Source organism: Ictalurus furcatus, chromosome 7 (genome assembly GCF_023375685.1).
Source record: "Ictalurus furcatus strain D&B chromosome 7, Billie_1.0, whole genome shotgun sequence".
Taxonomy (NCBI): domain Eukaryota; kingdom Metazoa; phylum Chordata; class Actinopteri; order Siluriformes; family Ictaluridae; genus Ictalurus; species Ictalurus furcatus.
The window spans coordinates 33,873,292-33,891,079 of NC_071261.1; the positions used below are offsets into that span (position 1 = coordinate 33,873,292).

The window sequence follows — 17,788 nt, forward strand, 5'->3', positions numbered from 1 at the left end:
ATCACCTTCTTATTTCAACTTCTCACACCGCTATTAGTTCTAAACTGCCCCTATCCCAACTTTTTAGGAACATGTTGCATGCGTCAATTTCAAAATAACCGTTTATCTTCAAAAAGCTATGCCGTTGATTAGATAAAACATCAAATACCTCTTCTTTATACTTTTTTTGTTTAAATACAAGTCAAAGTACATTTACACATCACTCCTCACTACAAATCACTAGCATTTTCCATACTGTCCCAACTTTTTTGGAATTGGGGTTGTAATAAAATCCAGCTGATGTTTGGGTTAATTCGAGGCACTCTCCTGTAAAGAAAACGTGCATGGTTTGAAGGCTAATCCACCAAGCATTCATTTGTTCATTCCTCCTTTTTTTGGTCCTTGTGCCTCTTATTACAATAGTGTCCCATTCTTAATGAATGAATATCGTCATGTTTGTGTTTAATCTACGATCAGAATCGTGCATAACTGAGACACGCCTCTGTTTTAGCCAAATTCTGCCTCCGTGTGCTCGCCCTGTAGGTAAACAGATAGAGAGAGAGCGAGATAATTTAAAATGAATCTATCTGAGTGGTAAATAATAAATTCTTTAATTAAAATCATAGGAACTCAGTAAAATGTGAATATTTCTTCCACAGATTTCTGTTTACTACCTGATGAAATAAACACTGTTCTCAGTAGTGCACTCATCTTATTGTGTTTTTTTTCCAGCTGTCTGCATATTATTTTTCTGTTTTTCATGGCTCCTTTTTAAAAATGATTTTTTTTCCCCCTCTCGACTTGAATAAATATGACCTGCTGATTTGTGTTTTTTTTCTTCTCCGGCCCTGCAGGGAGCGCGTATAGAGAATGCCTGGAGAACGGCACATGGGCTTTCAAGATCAACTACTCCAGCTGCGAGCCCATTTTAGAGGAAAAGGTGAGTGATGACTCATCTGTCTTTTTTCTGCCTTTCTATCTGCCTGAGACTTATTAGGAGGAATGTATTTTATTAAGGAAGCTTGACCAAGAAAATAACGATCCTTGAGAAATCTGGCACGAATTCCAGTCCTTGGTAATTGGAATCTTTTACACCTTTAGCTCCATTTATTAGCATGCTAGCTCTGTGGCGTAATTGATTTGCTGCTGTGTAAAGTAACGAGCAGCGTGCTGTTTCAGTCACAGCAGAAGCGTGCTATTCAGTAGTGACCTTTGTGTGTCGCTTTTCCAGAGGAAGTACCCAGTCCACTACAAGATCGCTCTCATCATCAACTATTTGGGACACTGCATATCTGTAGGTGCTCTCGTCATCGCCTTTGTTCTCTTCCTGTGCTTGAGGTAAGTCCATCACACACTCACACAGAGCTGCTCGGTCGGCTTATCCTTCAAATCGGCGGCATGCTTTAGTTAAAGAAGAAACTGACACTGATATTATGTTATTAATTCCTCAGATCATTAAAGTGCACCTATTATGGATTTGAAACGTGTCTAATTTTGTTTTAAAGGTCTCATATGATAGATTTACACGCATCCGAGGTCAAAAAACACTTTAACGTGCTCATAATTTAAACTGCAGCGTTACCTTTTCCCCCAGTGTCACAAATGACTCATTAAATGATTCGTTCTAAAAGATTCATTCTAAACACCTCCTTTCAGAGAGCATACTCTGCTCTGATTAGTCAGATGTCCCAGTCTGTTGTGGTTGGTCTAGCGCTGTCAGAGGCGAGAGGCGGGTCTTTTTGTTATGAACCTACGTAGGTTAGTACAGGAAGTAAGTCTAGAATCACTAACGACTCGTTTCAGCTGTTCAGAATCGGTTCCTTCTTTTGGGAGTCAATAACTCCGTTTGTCGTGCGCTTTGATTTTTGAAACTTTGCAGATTTTTTTACATTCACAAACATCTACGTATATAACACACTAAACGAAAGGTAATATTTGTAAAACCATAATAGGTGCACTTTAAATGTGTGATAAGATCTCCTACATCCCGCACACACACACACACACACACACACACACACACACACACACACTACCATTTCATAACCTCGATTTAGTGTCTCATGGCTACATTAAGTTGTGCACTGTCAGAGCATGATATATAAAAAGAAAATGTATAATAACAGTCTGCGCTGGATGAAGTGCTATTCCATGTGCTGCTGAATAATGAGCGTGGAAGCCATTTTGTTCAATTAAACCAGTGATTAATGTGATAACTACAACTAGCGCTATTCATGCAGCGATATATTGGTGATGCATGAGACTCCATCTTCTCACTCATATATCATCATATTAGTCTTTTTTTTATTTTCAAGCCAAGTGTTTGTGTTTAAAGGTGGTGGTCTTGATGCTATTGAAAAACCCTGTCTCTGATACTCAGGAAGTGTAAACGACACGCAGGTGATTTGTATAATAATCTGAATGTGGAGCTCAGAAAATCCACTTAAGCAGCTGTGTAACCCGACTCTGAAGCCCAGGAACTTTCTCCATGGAAATACTGGTGTAACTTTTGTCTCTGAATCTAAAGCCACAAAAGGAGGCATGGCCTCTTTAACAGAAGTTGTAAAGTGGGACTGTGTGTGTGTGTGTGTGTGTGTTGTTGATTGCAGGAGCATCCGGTGTTTGAGGAATGTAATTCACTGGAATTTAATAACCACCTTCATCCTGAGGAACATCATGTGGCTTCTGCTGCAACTCATCGACCACAACATCCACGAAAGGAACGAGGTGTGTGTTTGCGTGTGTGTGTGTGCGTGTGTGTGCGTGTGTGTGCGTGTGTGTGCGTATGTGTGCGCGTGTGTGTGTGTGCGTGTGTGTGTGTGTAGATATGTTTATTTAAATCAGTTGTGAACATATAAAACATTCGACTACTACAGGAAGACATTTTAAAACCGTAAAATGATAACGTTTTCAATTAGCTTGAAGTCGGATAAAGCCAACTGAGATGTAACCATGGCAACAATCAGAGAACCATTTTTTAGCTTGTTTTTATTTTTATGTTTGAATATTTTCCTCATTTCCATCATCCTTTATTCTCTGGTATTGGGACTCTTCATCTGATTCTTACTAAAACTCTACGGACGCACATTTCTACAGAGGTATATACGCTACGTGATCTCAGCGTAAGTCGTAGAATTGTATTAAGGGTTTATAAAAAAAAAAAACCTGCATGTCATGCATTTTGTGGAGTGGAAGCTGCAGCTGCATGTGTTCTCCTGTGACCCTGCTGGAGTGTTTCAGCACCCTCGCTGACCAAGATGAACAGAAACTCATTTTTTTCTGACGCAGCATGATCTGACTCAATCTCATGCAGTGTGAATTTTATCACAGAACTTGTAATGAGGGTAAAAAAAAGTCAGCAAGACCTGTTTCTGGTACCTGATAGTTCTGAAATTATATACTTAGCAAAATTATGCCAAGTCTACATTTTAGAAGTCTCTCTTTTTTGTCTGGAACTCGGGCTTATGGGCATGTCAAGTGGAGACGCTGTGTTCCTTTCAGAAAGCCACAATGTCTCTGTGAGGAAGAAAAAGCACTGCTTATAGAACACTAATGGCGTTTACACAGACAGGAATTTATTCTTTTTATTATTAGAAGCACCTTATTGTTATTCTACCTTTTTAGGGACTGAGCACCAGCGGTGCAAGGCACTTATTGTTTTCCTATGGAGTCTGTCTATTATTCTTATTCTTATTCTTTTTATTATTATTCTGGCTAGGGTGTCTATGGCAGCCCATAGAACTGTGTGGTAAAAAGTTGTAAAATTTGGTGCACAGCTTCAAGACACATTCAGCTACAAATACACCAAATCTGGTCTCCAAGCTCCCAAAGCTCTAGCGCCACCAGCAGGTCAAACTTTGGCCAAATTTCAGTGTACATTTATGGGCACAACTTTTGAACCCTGTGGCCAAATTCAATGCCAGGTGTCCCTAGATTCCTTGAATTATGCTGAGTTCAATGGATGTCAATTTCCACCTCATGATATTCTCATCAGCCATCTTGGATTTTGTTAAAAACAGTTTTTTTGCCACTCCTCCTACAGATTTTGTCCAAATTTCACTAAATTTGGCTCAACAAAAAGTTGTCAAATGGAATGTAGATTTTCGAAACTGTTTGCTCGTAACAAGCTAACAAATCTGGTGATGAAGTTGCAAATCAGGAAGTGATGCTGTATCTCATTAACAACTTTACGCCTTGTTATGAAACTTGGTACGTGTCTTCAGGAATATGACCTGAGGCTATGCAACAAATTTCATGACACCTAGAGGTCAAAAGTTACAATTGCATGTAGAAAAATCCTTTAATCGAATCAGTGTTTTCGTTGCTCCTTCTACAAATTACACCCAATCTTCACCAAATTTCACTCACATCATTTTGAGACCTGTCTAAACAACTGTCTACTGCCATTCTAGCCCTTCAATGTGCTATTAAACAGACAACACATGACTGATAGGGTTACTATGAAATAACATTTTTATTGTGTGTTTACAATGGCTCTGGGGCTATTCCAGAGACCAGGTTATGCGACTTACCTGGGTAAGTTTACTCAGAGTAAACGGATAACCTCAATTTTTGGTTCCAAAAATGGAGGTAACTTTCAGGATATGTAAGTAGCCATAGCAACTTACCCTCTGAACATAGCCTGCTCTGAAGCAAGTTATGTTCCAGGGTTAGTTTGTTTCAGAGAGCAAACGGAGCATGCCGTGCCCTTTTGAATTATGTCCTGTGGACAAGGAAGCATAGTTTCTACAAAATCTTTTTCGCCATGAGAGTGTGATAAGACCACATATAGATGTGTTTTCAAGGTCTGGATGAATATTTCAGAAACGTTACCATTTTTCACATGAATCGTTAATGTATTTAACATCATGGATCAGCGCTGAACACCAAGCACAGTTTATATTATAGGTCCACACCCATCTTTAAGGGGACAATGACAAAGTTTTAATAATCACATATCTTTAAAAAAGGGAATGCATTATGTGTGTTATACTTCTGTCACAGCATAGGTGGTCTCTTTATCTTCATCCAGTGCAAATTACTAATGATTTTTGGTCTAGCAAACTGAAACAATACCTGAAGACAATAATCACATACAACTGTGGCAGGATGTGCTTTTGCAGGAGGGTCCATTAATACAATGTGTCCATCAATAACTGTAAGAAAATCAAATCAGATATTCAATGTACATTCTCAAACAAATACAACTACTATAAGAAGACATAAGGAACATCTATTAGGGGCACTACAATTAATATTACAGTACACACCATATGCCGTAAAATAAAATAAACATGCATAATGCACAAGTGAAACATTGCCAATAAAGTGTTATTTTTAAATTCCTTTTTTAGACTGTGGCAGAGTTTATGGTCATCTTGAGTGTTTAAGGATAGATCACTTAAAGCACTGGAAACTTAAAAAAAGTCCTAAGAACTAATATGCTATGCATACATTTTACCAAGCCACTTATATCATGGGATGTAGCTGACTCTGATGAACTGCTCCCTTGATTAAGGGACAGTGCCAGCTCCTCAGCCGGAGTGAGTGACGGTGCTGGTGGTCCCCCACCTGTTTTACATACCTCTGCATTAACATAGACTTTGCCAGAGCCATTCCAACCTGCAGCTCTTGCCTGGTTTCCCCCTGAAGCTAAGCAGGGTTGAGTCTGTTCAGTACCTGGATGGGAGACCTCCTCAGGAAAACTAAGGTTGCTGTTGGAAGTGGTATTAGTGAGGCCAGCAGGGGGTGCTCACCCTCTGGTCTGTGTGGGGTCTAATGCCCCAGTATAGTGACTGGGACACTGTACTATACAAACAGCCGTGTATTTCGGATGAGACTTTAAACCGAGGTCCTGACTCTCTGTGGTCATTAAAAATCCCAGAACACTTATGGTAAAGGGTAGGGGTATAACCCCAGGGTCCTGCCCAAATTCCCCCATTGACACTTCTCTATCACCCCCTAATAATCTCCCTCTCTGAACTGGCTACATGACTCCACTAATAGCTGGTGTGTGGTGGGAGTTCTGGAGCACTATGGCTGCAGTCACATCATCCAGGTGGAGGATACACACTAGTGTTGGTTGAGGAGATCCCCCCCATTACTATGTAAAGCACTTTGAGTGTCTAGAAAAGCTCTATATGAATGTAACTGTAACTAACTAACTAACTATTAGCGAAGTTTGGGCCAAATAGTTAGGTTACAATTTAGGAAGTTTATGAAATAACATTTTGAAGAATGTTTTTATGTTTCATTTTGACTTTGGCTCCAAGTTCTTCTGGGTCCAGAAGGATTCCACCTGGTAAAATATAAAGCCTTTTATATTATTAGTACTAGGTACAGTGATAAGAAATTGATGGAGGGCTAAAAGTAAAGTCTTATCTATTAAATGTTACAGCACGGGTCTAATAGTATCAACGTTCCGTTTGGCATCGTAATGAAAGGAAACTTTTCATATATTCATGAACTTACAAATTCACGCATTTACACTCGATCCGTTACTTTTTTGCAAGCCAACTCTCTGTCCGATGCAGCAGTGGTTTTTTTTGTTATAGCCGGCTTATATTCCTCATAAGCATGCATTCAAACCTCTAACTCTGCTTTGCTAAATTATGCGGCTCTGGGTTTCCATGGTGACTCCTCAAATCAGTGATCCACTGACAATGTCTTTATATACTGTACTCGCCGCGCACACGCGTTAACTCTGAGTTACCAATAGGAGGTTGATTGAACTTACTCCTCACAGGTGTCCTGGAACCGAAAAACCCAGAGTAAGCATTGTTTGGGTTAATCAACCTAGAGTTCAGGGTTAAGTTAAGCTTGCCTTCTGGAGCACCTCCGCAACAATTATAGCACATCTCTGAACGTGACAGCTCACTGAGTCTGGGTCTGCCCCAAAAATGCTTTTATTATTATTATTATTATTATTATTATTATTAAACAATAAAAAATGAACCGAGCACGTCCCTGAGTGTTTTATTCCTCTTACACCACAGCAAAATTTACCAACAAATTTTCATTTAATTAAGGACGATACGTCGTACTTTTTATCAGTTTATAGTTACATTTAATGATCTGTGAAACAATTTCTCACATACGTTATATCCAGAAAAACTTTTTTTTTTTATTTTAAAAAACAACAAAAACATGTGCTAACCACTGACACTGGAGACTCCTTTCATGAATGTTACACAATCACAGAAATCTTCACTTCAAATCGTCAGAAAGCTTTATTTCTGTCTTTTTATTTCTTTCCCCAGCCGTGGTGTCGCCTCATAACCACCGTCTATAACTATTTTGTGGTGACAAATTTTTTCTGGATGTTCGTGGAGGGCTGTTATCTTCACACAGCCATCGTTATGACCTACTCCACCGACAAGCTCCGGAAGTGGGTTTTCCTCTTCATCGGGTGGTGTGAGTACATGCGTTTCTGTCGCTACGGCTACGTTTTAAACCAAGTTTTAGTATCAAGTACTAAACCATACAGTTCAGTTAAAATTAAATGGAATAAATTGAACATCATGGTACAGTCTGCATGTAAAGATGTGTACGTGTGGCTCAGTCCAGTCATTTGTCTTTTTTTGCACATTTATTTGAGAATTAAAAAAATAACGTACTGCTTTTTAGCATGTTACATATTTTTCATAGTAATTGTCTTTGAATGGTTATTTGTAGTTTAAAATATTTTCAGTTGTATTTTTTATGGTAAAATAATTATCCGTTATAATTAATTACTGGAATTAAATGATCTTATTTATTTTCAACTTTATCATTTTAAATGTTTTAATATTTATTTATTTTATTAAAAAAAAAATTTGTTCAACGATTGTCTTCTAAATGCGCTTTAGACATTCTAACTATGTTACAATGATGTGTAATTAACACAGTTCCCAGATTTAAAGTGGATGAATTCCTGAGATGTGTGATGAATGAAAATGGACACGCTCTGTTTCTTTGGTTGGTGAATGTGGTGAGATTTGAGTGGGTGATTGTCCGGAGTCCGTGGCTGGATTGTAAATGTGACACGTCCTTAGGGACTGAAAAGCAATTACTGATATCACACCTGGTGACTTAATTACTCCTGATACGCTTGTGGTGTTGATTGTTTTCTCAAGAGGACAGCAAATTTATTAAGTGAACGCATAAAAACCAATATCTCGTCATCCCGTGTATGCTACGGTCATCACAGATAACATTAATCAGCGTTAATATTAATTAATTAATCAATCAATCAATCAATCAACCAATTAATTAATCTCAGTCGAGTTCTGTAACAACTGAAATTTTCAGAGAAAGCCCTTGACTGAAGCTCTATTGAATTTTCTACACATTCTTTTTCTTTTTCTTCATGAGTGATGACGTTTCCTCGACTTTCATTTTATTCATTTTTGTTCTTGAGTGTCGAAACAGAAAAATGCTCCTCACACTCCGTAAAAACAATCTGCTTTCCCTAAAATAAGCTTCTGAACTTCATCAGGTCACGACAGAAGCTACGATTAGAGTCGCAGGTTGTGAGTACATGTTAAGAGAACCTAGTGTGAAACCATGAGGTGGGTCTGTGAAGCTTTGGAGCTGGTTTTGTGGCTCTTTTGAAGGTCGATGGCATCCTGAATCATGCAGAGTGCCAGGATATTGTAATCCAAAACCAGGTCGCCTCTGCCAGGAGGTTACAGTTACTTTGCGTTTTAACATTGAAATAACTCGATTGGCAGTTGTGTAGAAGTTTTTATATGCTCCAATATTAACTGACTCCCTGCAAGCCCCGCCCCCTTTCCCCTTGTCTCACATTAGTAATCTCGACTTCCCATTTTTCCACTTTCAAAGATGCGCTGATGCGGTGTTCTCGCATTCCTTAACGGTAAACTGAGACTGTTTTGTGTTCATTAATGTGAAATAAAATCTATCAGTGTGTGTTTGACTTAGCCAACGTTTCACACGTATATAGCTAACATCAGTTAAATAGATTTATTGGGGATTAAACTGAAAATCTTCCACCCACAAATGGAAAAAAACAAAACGCCATCTCCTACGCTGGAGCAGATCAAGAGTGAAAACATCTTGGTCTGCTCAAACATCGAAAAAAAAAAAGTAAATGTTGTGCATGGTGACACCCCCCCAACACACACAGGAGAATTTAAATGTTATTATGTTCTACACTCTTCTCTAATCCAAAACTCCATTCGGTGCCGTTATTCTCTTCACTGGGGCGCCATTTCTTTTGAAACCAGAGAAAATGCAGTTCTTAAGTTCTTATGTGGAGTGTTAAAGTAAATCTATACATAATTTTCCTGCATTTAACCTTTGATATGATTCATTATTAAAGTCTGTGATGTGTTCGGTGAGTTAGCCTTGATGTGTTGTGTCACGTTAATGGGAAATCCCAGAATGCAACGCAGCTGTGCGACGACTCTAAGGCTCGGCTAGGCACGAGATGATGAGCTGATGTGTTTGGGCTGAATATACAGATGAGGAGGTAAGACAGCTGGACAGACTAAGGCATTAAAGAACAGCGCGGCCGCATCGCTCTCTTCAGGTCGAGGCGTAAAGCGAGGATTAAATCCCGCTCCACCACTATCAGCAACGGCATTGTGGGTAATGTAGGAAACGCATTGAAAATTGTCTAGCATGTCTAAGGAAGTTGTTTGCCTCGGAATTTGATTATAAAGCAAATAACTCTTGGATGTTGTTCTTGATTATAAACACAAATTGCTCGTTTTATTGAAGGGTGCCAATACTTTTGGAGTTTGAGTATCGGTGTAAAGCAGAGCTACATTTTGTGGAGTTTATATTACTGAAGCAGAGACGAATGAGAGAGAGAGAGCGAGAGAGAGAGCAGGTGTAATGTTTGTGGGATTTCAGGGTTAAAGGTCACACATAACGCGGCGTGAAGCGGAAATTAACTGCCACCTGAAGCGATTGACTTTTCCCCTCTTTTTTTCCCACAACGCATCATTCACGTGAACGTGAAGTTATCTCTGTGGCCTGGCAGATGTAGCTCACGTTCACTGCTCCAGGGGAGAATTACAGTAATCCACGCCGCTAGTCACCAAACCATGAATAAAGCATTCAGCTGCAGAGAAACACAAACAACAATCACGCTGTGAGTCTGCGATGTCTCAGAGCTGAAAAACCAACAGTGAGGAAGATGAAACAGCTGCGATAGAAAAGTACAGCTGTGCAGTTTCATTCCGTTACCAAAAAAAAACATCTTAATTAAAAACTCAGTGCTTTTCTCCTGGATCATAATGAATAATAATGAACTGTTCATGTTATTAATAATATTACTAATTAAAGCTGCAAGCAGCATTTTCAGGGGCCAAGCACTCGGACTCGATGAGATGCACGTTCACAGACGTGCTACAGGTATCGTTTTAGGTAAAAGGATTCAACAGAGATTTGTAGTTTCACTCATGATGCGTATGTTTGGACCACAGGCAGTAGGAGGAAAGGTCTAGATAAACACATGGGCAGCAGGGTGTTATTGCTTCTGCAGCTGCCGCTACTGCTGTGACCTGTGGTGTCGTCTGTTACTACTTTGACCTTTGGTTTTGATTGCTACTGCTCCCTGACCTGAAATGTTTTTCTTCTTCTTTCTGCAATTTAAAAGTGCAAGTGTAAGTTTTGACGAGTCTCAAAATGATGTGAGTCAAATTTGGTGAAGATCGGACGAAGTTGGAGAAGGAGTAGCAAAAATGCAGCTTAGATGGATGCATTTTTGGCACGTTATTGTAACTTTTGACCAGTAGGTGGTGCGGTCACGAAATTTGTTGCATAGCCACATGGCATGGTCCTGGAGAGGCTTACCAACTTTTGTGCCAGTGCGCAAAGTTGTTGCTGAGATCCACCCTCACTTCCTGTTTGGAGGCTTTGCTGTTAGCCCATTACGGACAAAATGTTTGGTGTATGAAGCGTTTTTTTTTTTTTTTGAGAAGTTTTGTGAGGCTTACTCTGAAGATGATGTCTGCCAAATTCAGTTGCACTGTCATGAAATTTGGTCATAGTCCTGAAGACGTTTCGTGACAATGCGTAAAAGTTGTTAATGAGACACAGCGTCACGTCCCGATTGACGACTTCATTGCCAGATTTTTCGGTTTTGAAAATCAAAATTCCATTTGATATCTTCAGTGTGGATTGGTCTGAAGATGTGATGAGCCAAATTTTATAGGAGGAGTGGAAAGAACAGTTTTTAACACAATCCAAGATGGCTGAAAATCTCATTAGGTGGAAATCGATGTCACAGGGTCCATTTAACACAATATGATCCAAGGAATCTAGGGACATTTTGGCCACACGGTTCAAAAGTACTTTGGCCAAAGTTTGACCTGTTAGGTGTTCACGGAAGAGGTGGGTCTTCAGCTGTTTTTTGAAGATAGTGACAGATTCTCATGTCCGGATTGAGGTTGGTAGTTCATTCCACCACTGAGGGATGATCAGTTTGAAGGTTCTGGAAAGGGACCATGTGCATCACTGAGTAGGCACTGTACCAGACATCGGTTGCTAACCGATCGCAGGTTGCGGGAGGGAATGTAAACCTCAAGGAGAGTGTTGAGGTAGTGGGGTGCCGTTCCAGACAAGGTCTTGAATTTGATGTGGATGCTACAGGACACCAGTGGAGGGAGATGAAGGGAGGTGTGGCATGGGTTCTTTTGGGCTGGTTGAAAACAAGAGGTTCTGCTGCATTCAGAATCATCTGAAGGGGTTGGATGGAGCTGGCTGGGAGGCCCGAGAGTAGTGCGTTGCAATAGTCCAGTTTTTTTTTTTTTTTATCGCAAGAGCCTGGACTAGTAACTGTGTAGCCTGTTCGGTGAGATAGCGTCTGATTTTATTGATTATAAAATTAATACAATTAATTAAATGATTAATAATGAAATAGGATATTGTTATAATTAATAATTTATCTTGATATAGTTATAATTAACATTATGTAAAATAATACATAATACAGTATTTAATTATTGTACTCTTTAGTATTGTACTCGGTGAATGACTCCAGTCTGAATTCCATCAGCAGCCACACAAACAGAATTCCAGGAGGTAGATATCATTTAATATAATATAATATAATATAATTCATAGAATTTATAATAAACATAATATAATGAAGGTGATGGAGAGACGTCCACAGTTTCCACGCGATGGAAAGTGGAACGGATTGATCACGAGAAGAAGCGGCAAAATGTCACCGACCAGAAGAGAATTTAGCGGTGTTCTCCATCCTGTCATGTCAGAACGCACAGCAGCATGTTTTTAACACGTTCACCATCCTCGATCGCGCACGTCTCGCTAATTCGCGCGTCGTAAAGAAAACATTTAATAAATGCTAAGGCACGTTATCAACGAAAACAAAACGTAACCAGCTAGCTAAGTTAACACCCAGCAAACAGGGGACGTCCCTCGGATGTTGCGAGCGTCCACTGAGGTCCGCATTTGGTCCGGTTTATAACGTTCACTGGCGGAGGTTCCGAGGACGTCAGAGGATATCAAATCATAACGCTACTGAATGTGTTCCTTTCAGCGAAAGTCCCCTAGGCGTCCTGATTGGCCGCTGGATGTCCTGTGAACGTCCCCTTAAACGTCCCTACACATGGATGTTCGGGGGACGTTCGTAGAGGCCGTTTAGGGGACGTCCTGGGGACCTTTTTTTGTCAGCTGGGCAGATGGTTTAAAAAACTAGCTAAAGTGAAAATCCTAAATGACTAAAGTTGTGCTAATTTGTGGTGCCACACTTAATGGAAACATGATTCTTTAGCTCTGATGCTGAATTCTAAACTCAGATATTTCACTTTATGTTGAAGGCAAATGTGAAAATTCATCCTGTGTGAATCATGCACAAAATGGCATCTGAATAAGAAAAAATAGGGAAAAAAAAAGGAAAAAAGGGACTGTGGAGGTCAAAATGAAAAGATAAGGAATAAAAAGAAAGTGTATTTAAATATTTTCCCCGCTGGAATACACTAACGTCGTCTCCTCGCCGTTCCGTAGGAAGAAGCATGTAACAGGAAGTGACCTCGTCGTGCTTAATGGGTCTCTGCATTTTATATTTATTACAGCATGGATATTTAATGCTCAGAATGTCACTGTTCTGCGCTGTCGAGTCGATTGTGACACACTCCTCCACACACACACACACACACACACACACACACACTGAACAGCGCTGACAGCTATCTTGGAAAGACAGGGAGAGATGGAGAGAGATGGGGAGATGATGTTTATTTGGAGAAGGTGTTGACCGTAGAACATAATTACTTTTATTTGACACTGAGCTGTTTATAATACACACACACACACACACTCACACACACAGTCTCATTTCCACCCTGTGTGCAGCAGGATTATCTTCACGTCTCTCCACGTCAGATGAGATCTGATTTGCCGGCTGCTCCTAGCGAGTGAGCGAATCACTACAACTAAAGTAAATATCTGCTCAGATGTCAGCGTCTCCTCGTCTACAGCAGCGTTTCCCAACCTGTTTTCAGTCACGGCACCGTTTGAAAATGTTCAAAAATTTGTGCATCCTACATAAACACTAATGCTAGACAGCGTTAAGCCTGGTTTGTACTCGCAATAGCGCGACGGGGCGCCGAGCAAAAAAGACGTCAGCATGGAGTGGGTCCATGTTTAATAAAAATCTTAATGAAATGAATAAAATAAAATAAATTGAGGTTGTTTAGTTAGTTTTATATACATGTTCTCATATTTATAGCTGTATTTTGTTGTAAAATGACAAGTGATAATCTCAAGGTTTACTGGGTTTTATATGATTATTATATGATTCTTTGTTCTTTTTTCATACTGTGGGTTTTAGTGAAGTTTACTGAAAACAAACAACAACAACAAACACAACAATTCCTCCTCAGCATTCAGCAACTCCACGCGAGACGCCATGTTTGTAAGCGTTGCTTTGGTTGTTCCGATAAACTACTACTTCTCTCAGCTACTTCCTGTTGGTTTATAGGATGATTATAGGACGATTACTCAGAGTCGCCCCCTTTCGTTTCAAAGAATATTACACCGGCGAGCGTGTCAAGTATAAACGCCTGGTCCGTTTGTGGAGGTGCGCGCGCAGTCAGTGGAGGCTCGCGCTGTGGAGTCAGGCGGAAGTATAAACAAGTCTTCAGCTCCATGAGGATGAAGTTGATGGTCCAGAAGCATCTGGAGCTTTTCTTTTAAGAAATCTGTCCATATTCTACTACACACGCATCGTCACACGCTAATTATTAGGATAAAACACACGCATACGTCAAGCATACTGAGCGAGGGGGGTCGAGGGGGAGGTAATTATTATTATTTTATATATAATTTATTATTATTATTGTTATGTGTGTCTCTCTTATTATTTCTGTGTCTGTGTTATTATTTCAGACATCAGATATTAGTCTTCTATATGAAATGTTTTCTACACATTTTATAAATGTTTGAAGGATTTCTACACGGCACATCTCATCAGACGGAACCCCAGGGTGCTGTGGCAACCCGGTTGGGAAACACTGATCTAAACTAACACTGAGCTTAGATGCCAAATCAGACTAATTCTGATAAGCGACGGGGGTTTTACCAAAACAACAATGAAAGAAAAGAACAACAAAAAAAACCTTTCCAGTGATATGTTTCAGGAGCTGTTTAACTTTAGAGGACTGAAGTGCTGAGCACCAGGAAGAAAGAACATCGTGTCTTTCATCACTCCATCACCGTCTGTCTGTCTTACTTTATTCCCCTTTATCTATCCATCCACAGTGGATTTCAAAAGTCTCCACAGTTAAACTTCAGCGTCAGATCTTTTTCCACATGCGACTCTGCTCAGAACAAACCAATCGCATTCACACTCATGTTCAAAAGTAATTATCATGCACCTGCCATCCGTGAAGTGATTCTCATTAACCCCCGACTGAGTTTCTTCACATCTTCTTGCTTTTGTCCGACTGCCGATGCCAAAGAGCTTGCAAAGCATGTAGGGGATCTCACTGTGGAAAAGAATCGATCAGGAGAGGGGTACAAAAGAATTTACAAAGCATTAGATGTACCACGGAACACCGTGAAGGCCATCATCAACGAGTGGAGATGTGACATCACCAAGAGCAGGACGTCCCTCCAAAATTGATAAAAGGACAAGACAAAAACTTACCAGGGAGGCTGCCAAGAGACCTCAAGCAACATTAAAAGAGCTGCAGAAACATCTCAGAAGTACTGATTACTCTCTGAACGTGACAACAATCTCTCATATTCTTCAGATGTTTGGACGATGGGGAAGGGCGGCTCAACGGAAGCACTTTCTCATGGAACAAAAACAAACTTTCAAGCCCTTAATCACCCCAAACCATGTGGTTAAATGTGGTCTGGTCTGGTGAGACCAAGGTAGAACTTTTTGGCTGTAATTCTAAAAGATAAGTTTAATACAAGAACAAGACAACTTATCATCTGAAGAACACCGTCCTCACGGTGAAGCATGGTGGTGGCAGCATCAAGTTATAGTTCTGCTTCTCTTCAGCTGGGGCTGTAGTCAGGATAAATGGAATAATATGTAATCTCCAAATACCGATCTATTTCAGGCATCTTATGAAGATAAGTTTCACCTTCCAGCACGATGACGACCGGAAGCACAAATCCACGTTAACGAATGAACGGCTTCAGAAAAAGATGATCGGCGGTTTGGAACGGTTCAGTCAGAGCTCAGATCTAAATCCTATAGAAAACCTATAGATTGACTTGAAGAGGACGGTCTACAGGAGATCCCCTGAGTGTCTGCGAGCAGATCTGGAGCATTTGTGTATGGAAGAGTGGATTAAAATGACCAAATGAAGATGTGCTAAGTCAGTAGACTCTAACCCAAAAACACTGAGTGCTGAATTATAAGCAAAAGCTGCTCTAAGACAGTTTTTAGTTCAGGGGTTTGTATACTTATGCAACCAGGTTATTGTATGTCTGTCTTTCTTTCTTTCCTTGTCCTTCACTTCCTATCAATATCTCCTTATAAACTCTTGTACTCTTTCTACAGCTGTTGAGCTTTCAGTGAGGGGTTTAAGGTTAACCGCTTCCGTTTGATTCCTTAGTTGGTTCATTTCACCACGTTTGTATCTTACTGCGTTGCTGTTGTGCGGATTTAGCCGAGGTTAGGATGCTTGTTGTCTTTCAGGTGTGCTATGTAAAGTAAAGTTGACGTGACCAGCGGTGTCCGAGACGTTATCGATGTTGTGGAGCGGTTGCTATGTGTTTTTTGTTGATGATAGTGATCAGTCTCGATCCCCACTTTTCCCTCTGAACTGAAAGCAGAATGGATTTCCCTTCTACTTGTTTCCTCACATATCCATCTCTGGAAATTCCACGTGATTTCAGACTCAGGTTTAGCTCTGACACAGGCTGTGCGCTGGGGGTGACGGTTCACGTTACGACCTGGAGACACAGATTATGATAAATTCAACCTTTTCAGTCACAGATTGACACGTTCGCTGGTAATTGGATGCTTCCCGCTGTGCAGGAGGTGCGAGGGGATGCGAGCGGATCGATAACGGTGACCGAGAGACTGCTATAGAGCTCGATTCCTCAGAAAGAAAATTGGGTTCTTAGAAGGAAATTAGGTGCTTTAGCTATAAAAACGTGACCAGTTTCGTGATCACTCATGAGAAAGAGAGAGAGAGACACACACACACTCACACACACTCAGAGCAGGAGACCCCACTTGACAGAGATGCATGTTCAGATGCAGAAACACAGCCTCGCGTGCAATTTTGCTATCAAATGTAATATGATGAAACATAAATAAAAATCCTAATATGATGATATACACTTGTGCTGGAAAGTTTGTGAACCCTTTAGAATTTTCTCTATATCGTAGGTCATAAATATGACCTAAACCATCATTAGATTTCCACAGAGAACCTAATTAAACAAATGAGATAAAAAATTTTATACTCTGTCGTTTATTTATTGAGGGAAATTATCCAATATTACATATCTGTGATTGGCAAAAGTATGTGCACCTCTAGGATTAGCAGTTAATCTGAAGGTGAGATTAGAGTCAGGTATTTTCAGTCAGTGGGATGATGATCAGGTGTGAGTGAGTGAGTGTTCTGTTTTATTTAAAGAACAGGGATCGATCAGAGTCTGATCTTCACAACACGTTTTTGTGGAAGTGTATCATGGCACGAACAAAGGAGATTTCTGAGGACCTCAGAAAAAGAGTTGCTGAAGCCCATCATGGTGGAAAAGGTCACAGAACCATCTCTAACGAGTTTGGACTCCACCAATCCACAGTCAGACAGATTGTGTAGAAATGGAGGAAATTCAAGACCATTGTTCCCCTCCCCAGGAGTGCAGACCAACAACGATCACTCCAAGAGCACGATGTGTAATAGTTCACGAGGTCACAGAGGAACCCAGGGTAACTTCTAACCAACTAAAGGCTAATGTTAATGTTCATGAGTGCACCATCAGGAGAACACTGAACAACAATGGTGTGCATAGCAGGGCTGCAAGGAGAAAGCCACTGCTCTCCAAAAAGAACATTGTTCTCCTTCTGCAGTTTGGTAAAGATCACGTGGACAAGCCAGAAGACTAATGGAAAAATGTTTTGTGGATGGATGAGACCAAAATAGAACTTTTTGGTTTAGCAAAAGGACACAAAATAAATGAACCGTTTCATCTATCCAATGTTTTATCATTCTGTTAAACGAGTAAATGTGAATGAGATGAAATGTTAAGAAGATGTAATGTGTTATAATACATGAACAACATCACTAAACCACAAAGCTAGTTATCATTAATGCTAACGTTTGCATATTTGATAGATGTTCTGGTGATTAGCGGTGACCTT

At 40.2% G+C, this 17,788-nt stretch overlaps 1 protein-coding gene across 2 annotated transcripts in view; it reads left to right on the forward strand.

Annotated features, from left to right (window-relative positions):
* The window catches only part of LOC128610568 (corticotropin-releasing factor receptor 2), a 70,575-nt gene that overhangs the window by 29,844 nt on the left and 22,943 nt on the right, over window positions 1-17,788 (forward strand). Inside the window, exons 3-6 of one of the 2 annotated variants that reach the window (XM_053629962.1) lie at window positions 834-919; window positions 1,211-1,317; window positions 2,589-2,706; window positions 7,239-7,392. In XM_053629962.1, the coding sequence (XP_053485937.1) occupies window positions 834-919; window positions 1,211-1,317; window positions 2,589-2,706; window positions 7,239-7,392 (465 nt within the window). Of the gene's footprint in view, window positions 1-833; window positions 920-1,210; window positions 1,318-2,232; window positions 2,707-7,238; window positions 7,393-17,788 lie in introns of those variants that run through there. The other variant, XR_008386381.1, reaches the window with a different exon arrangement.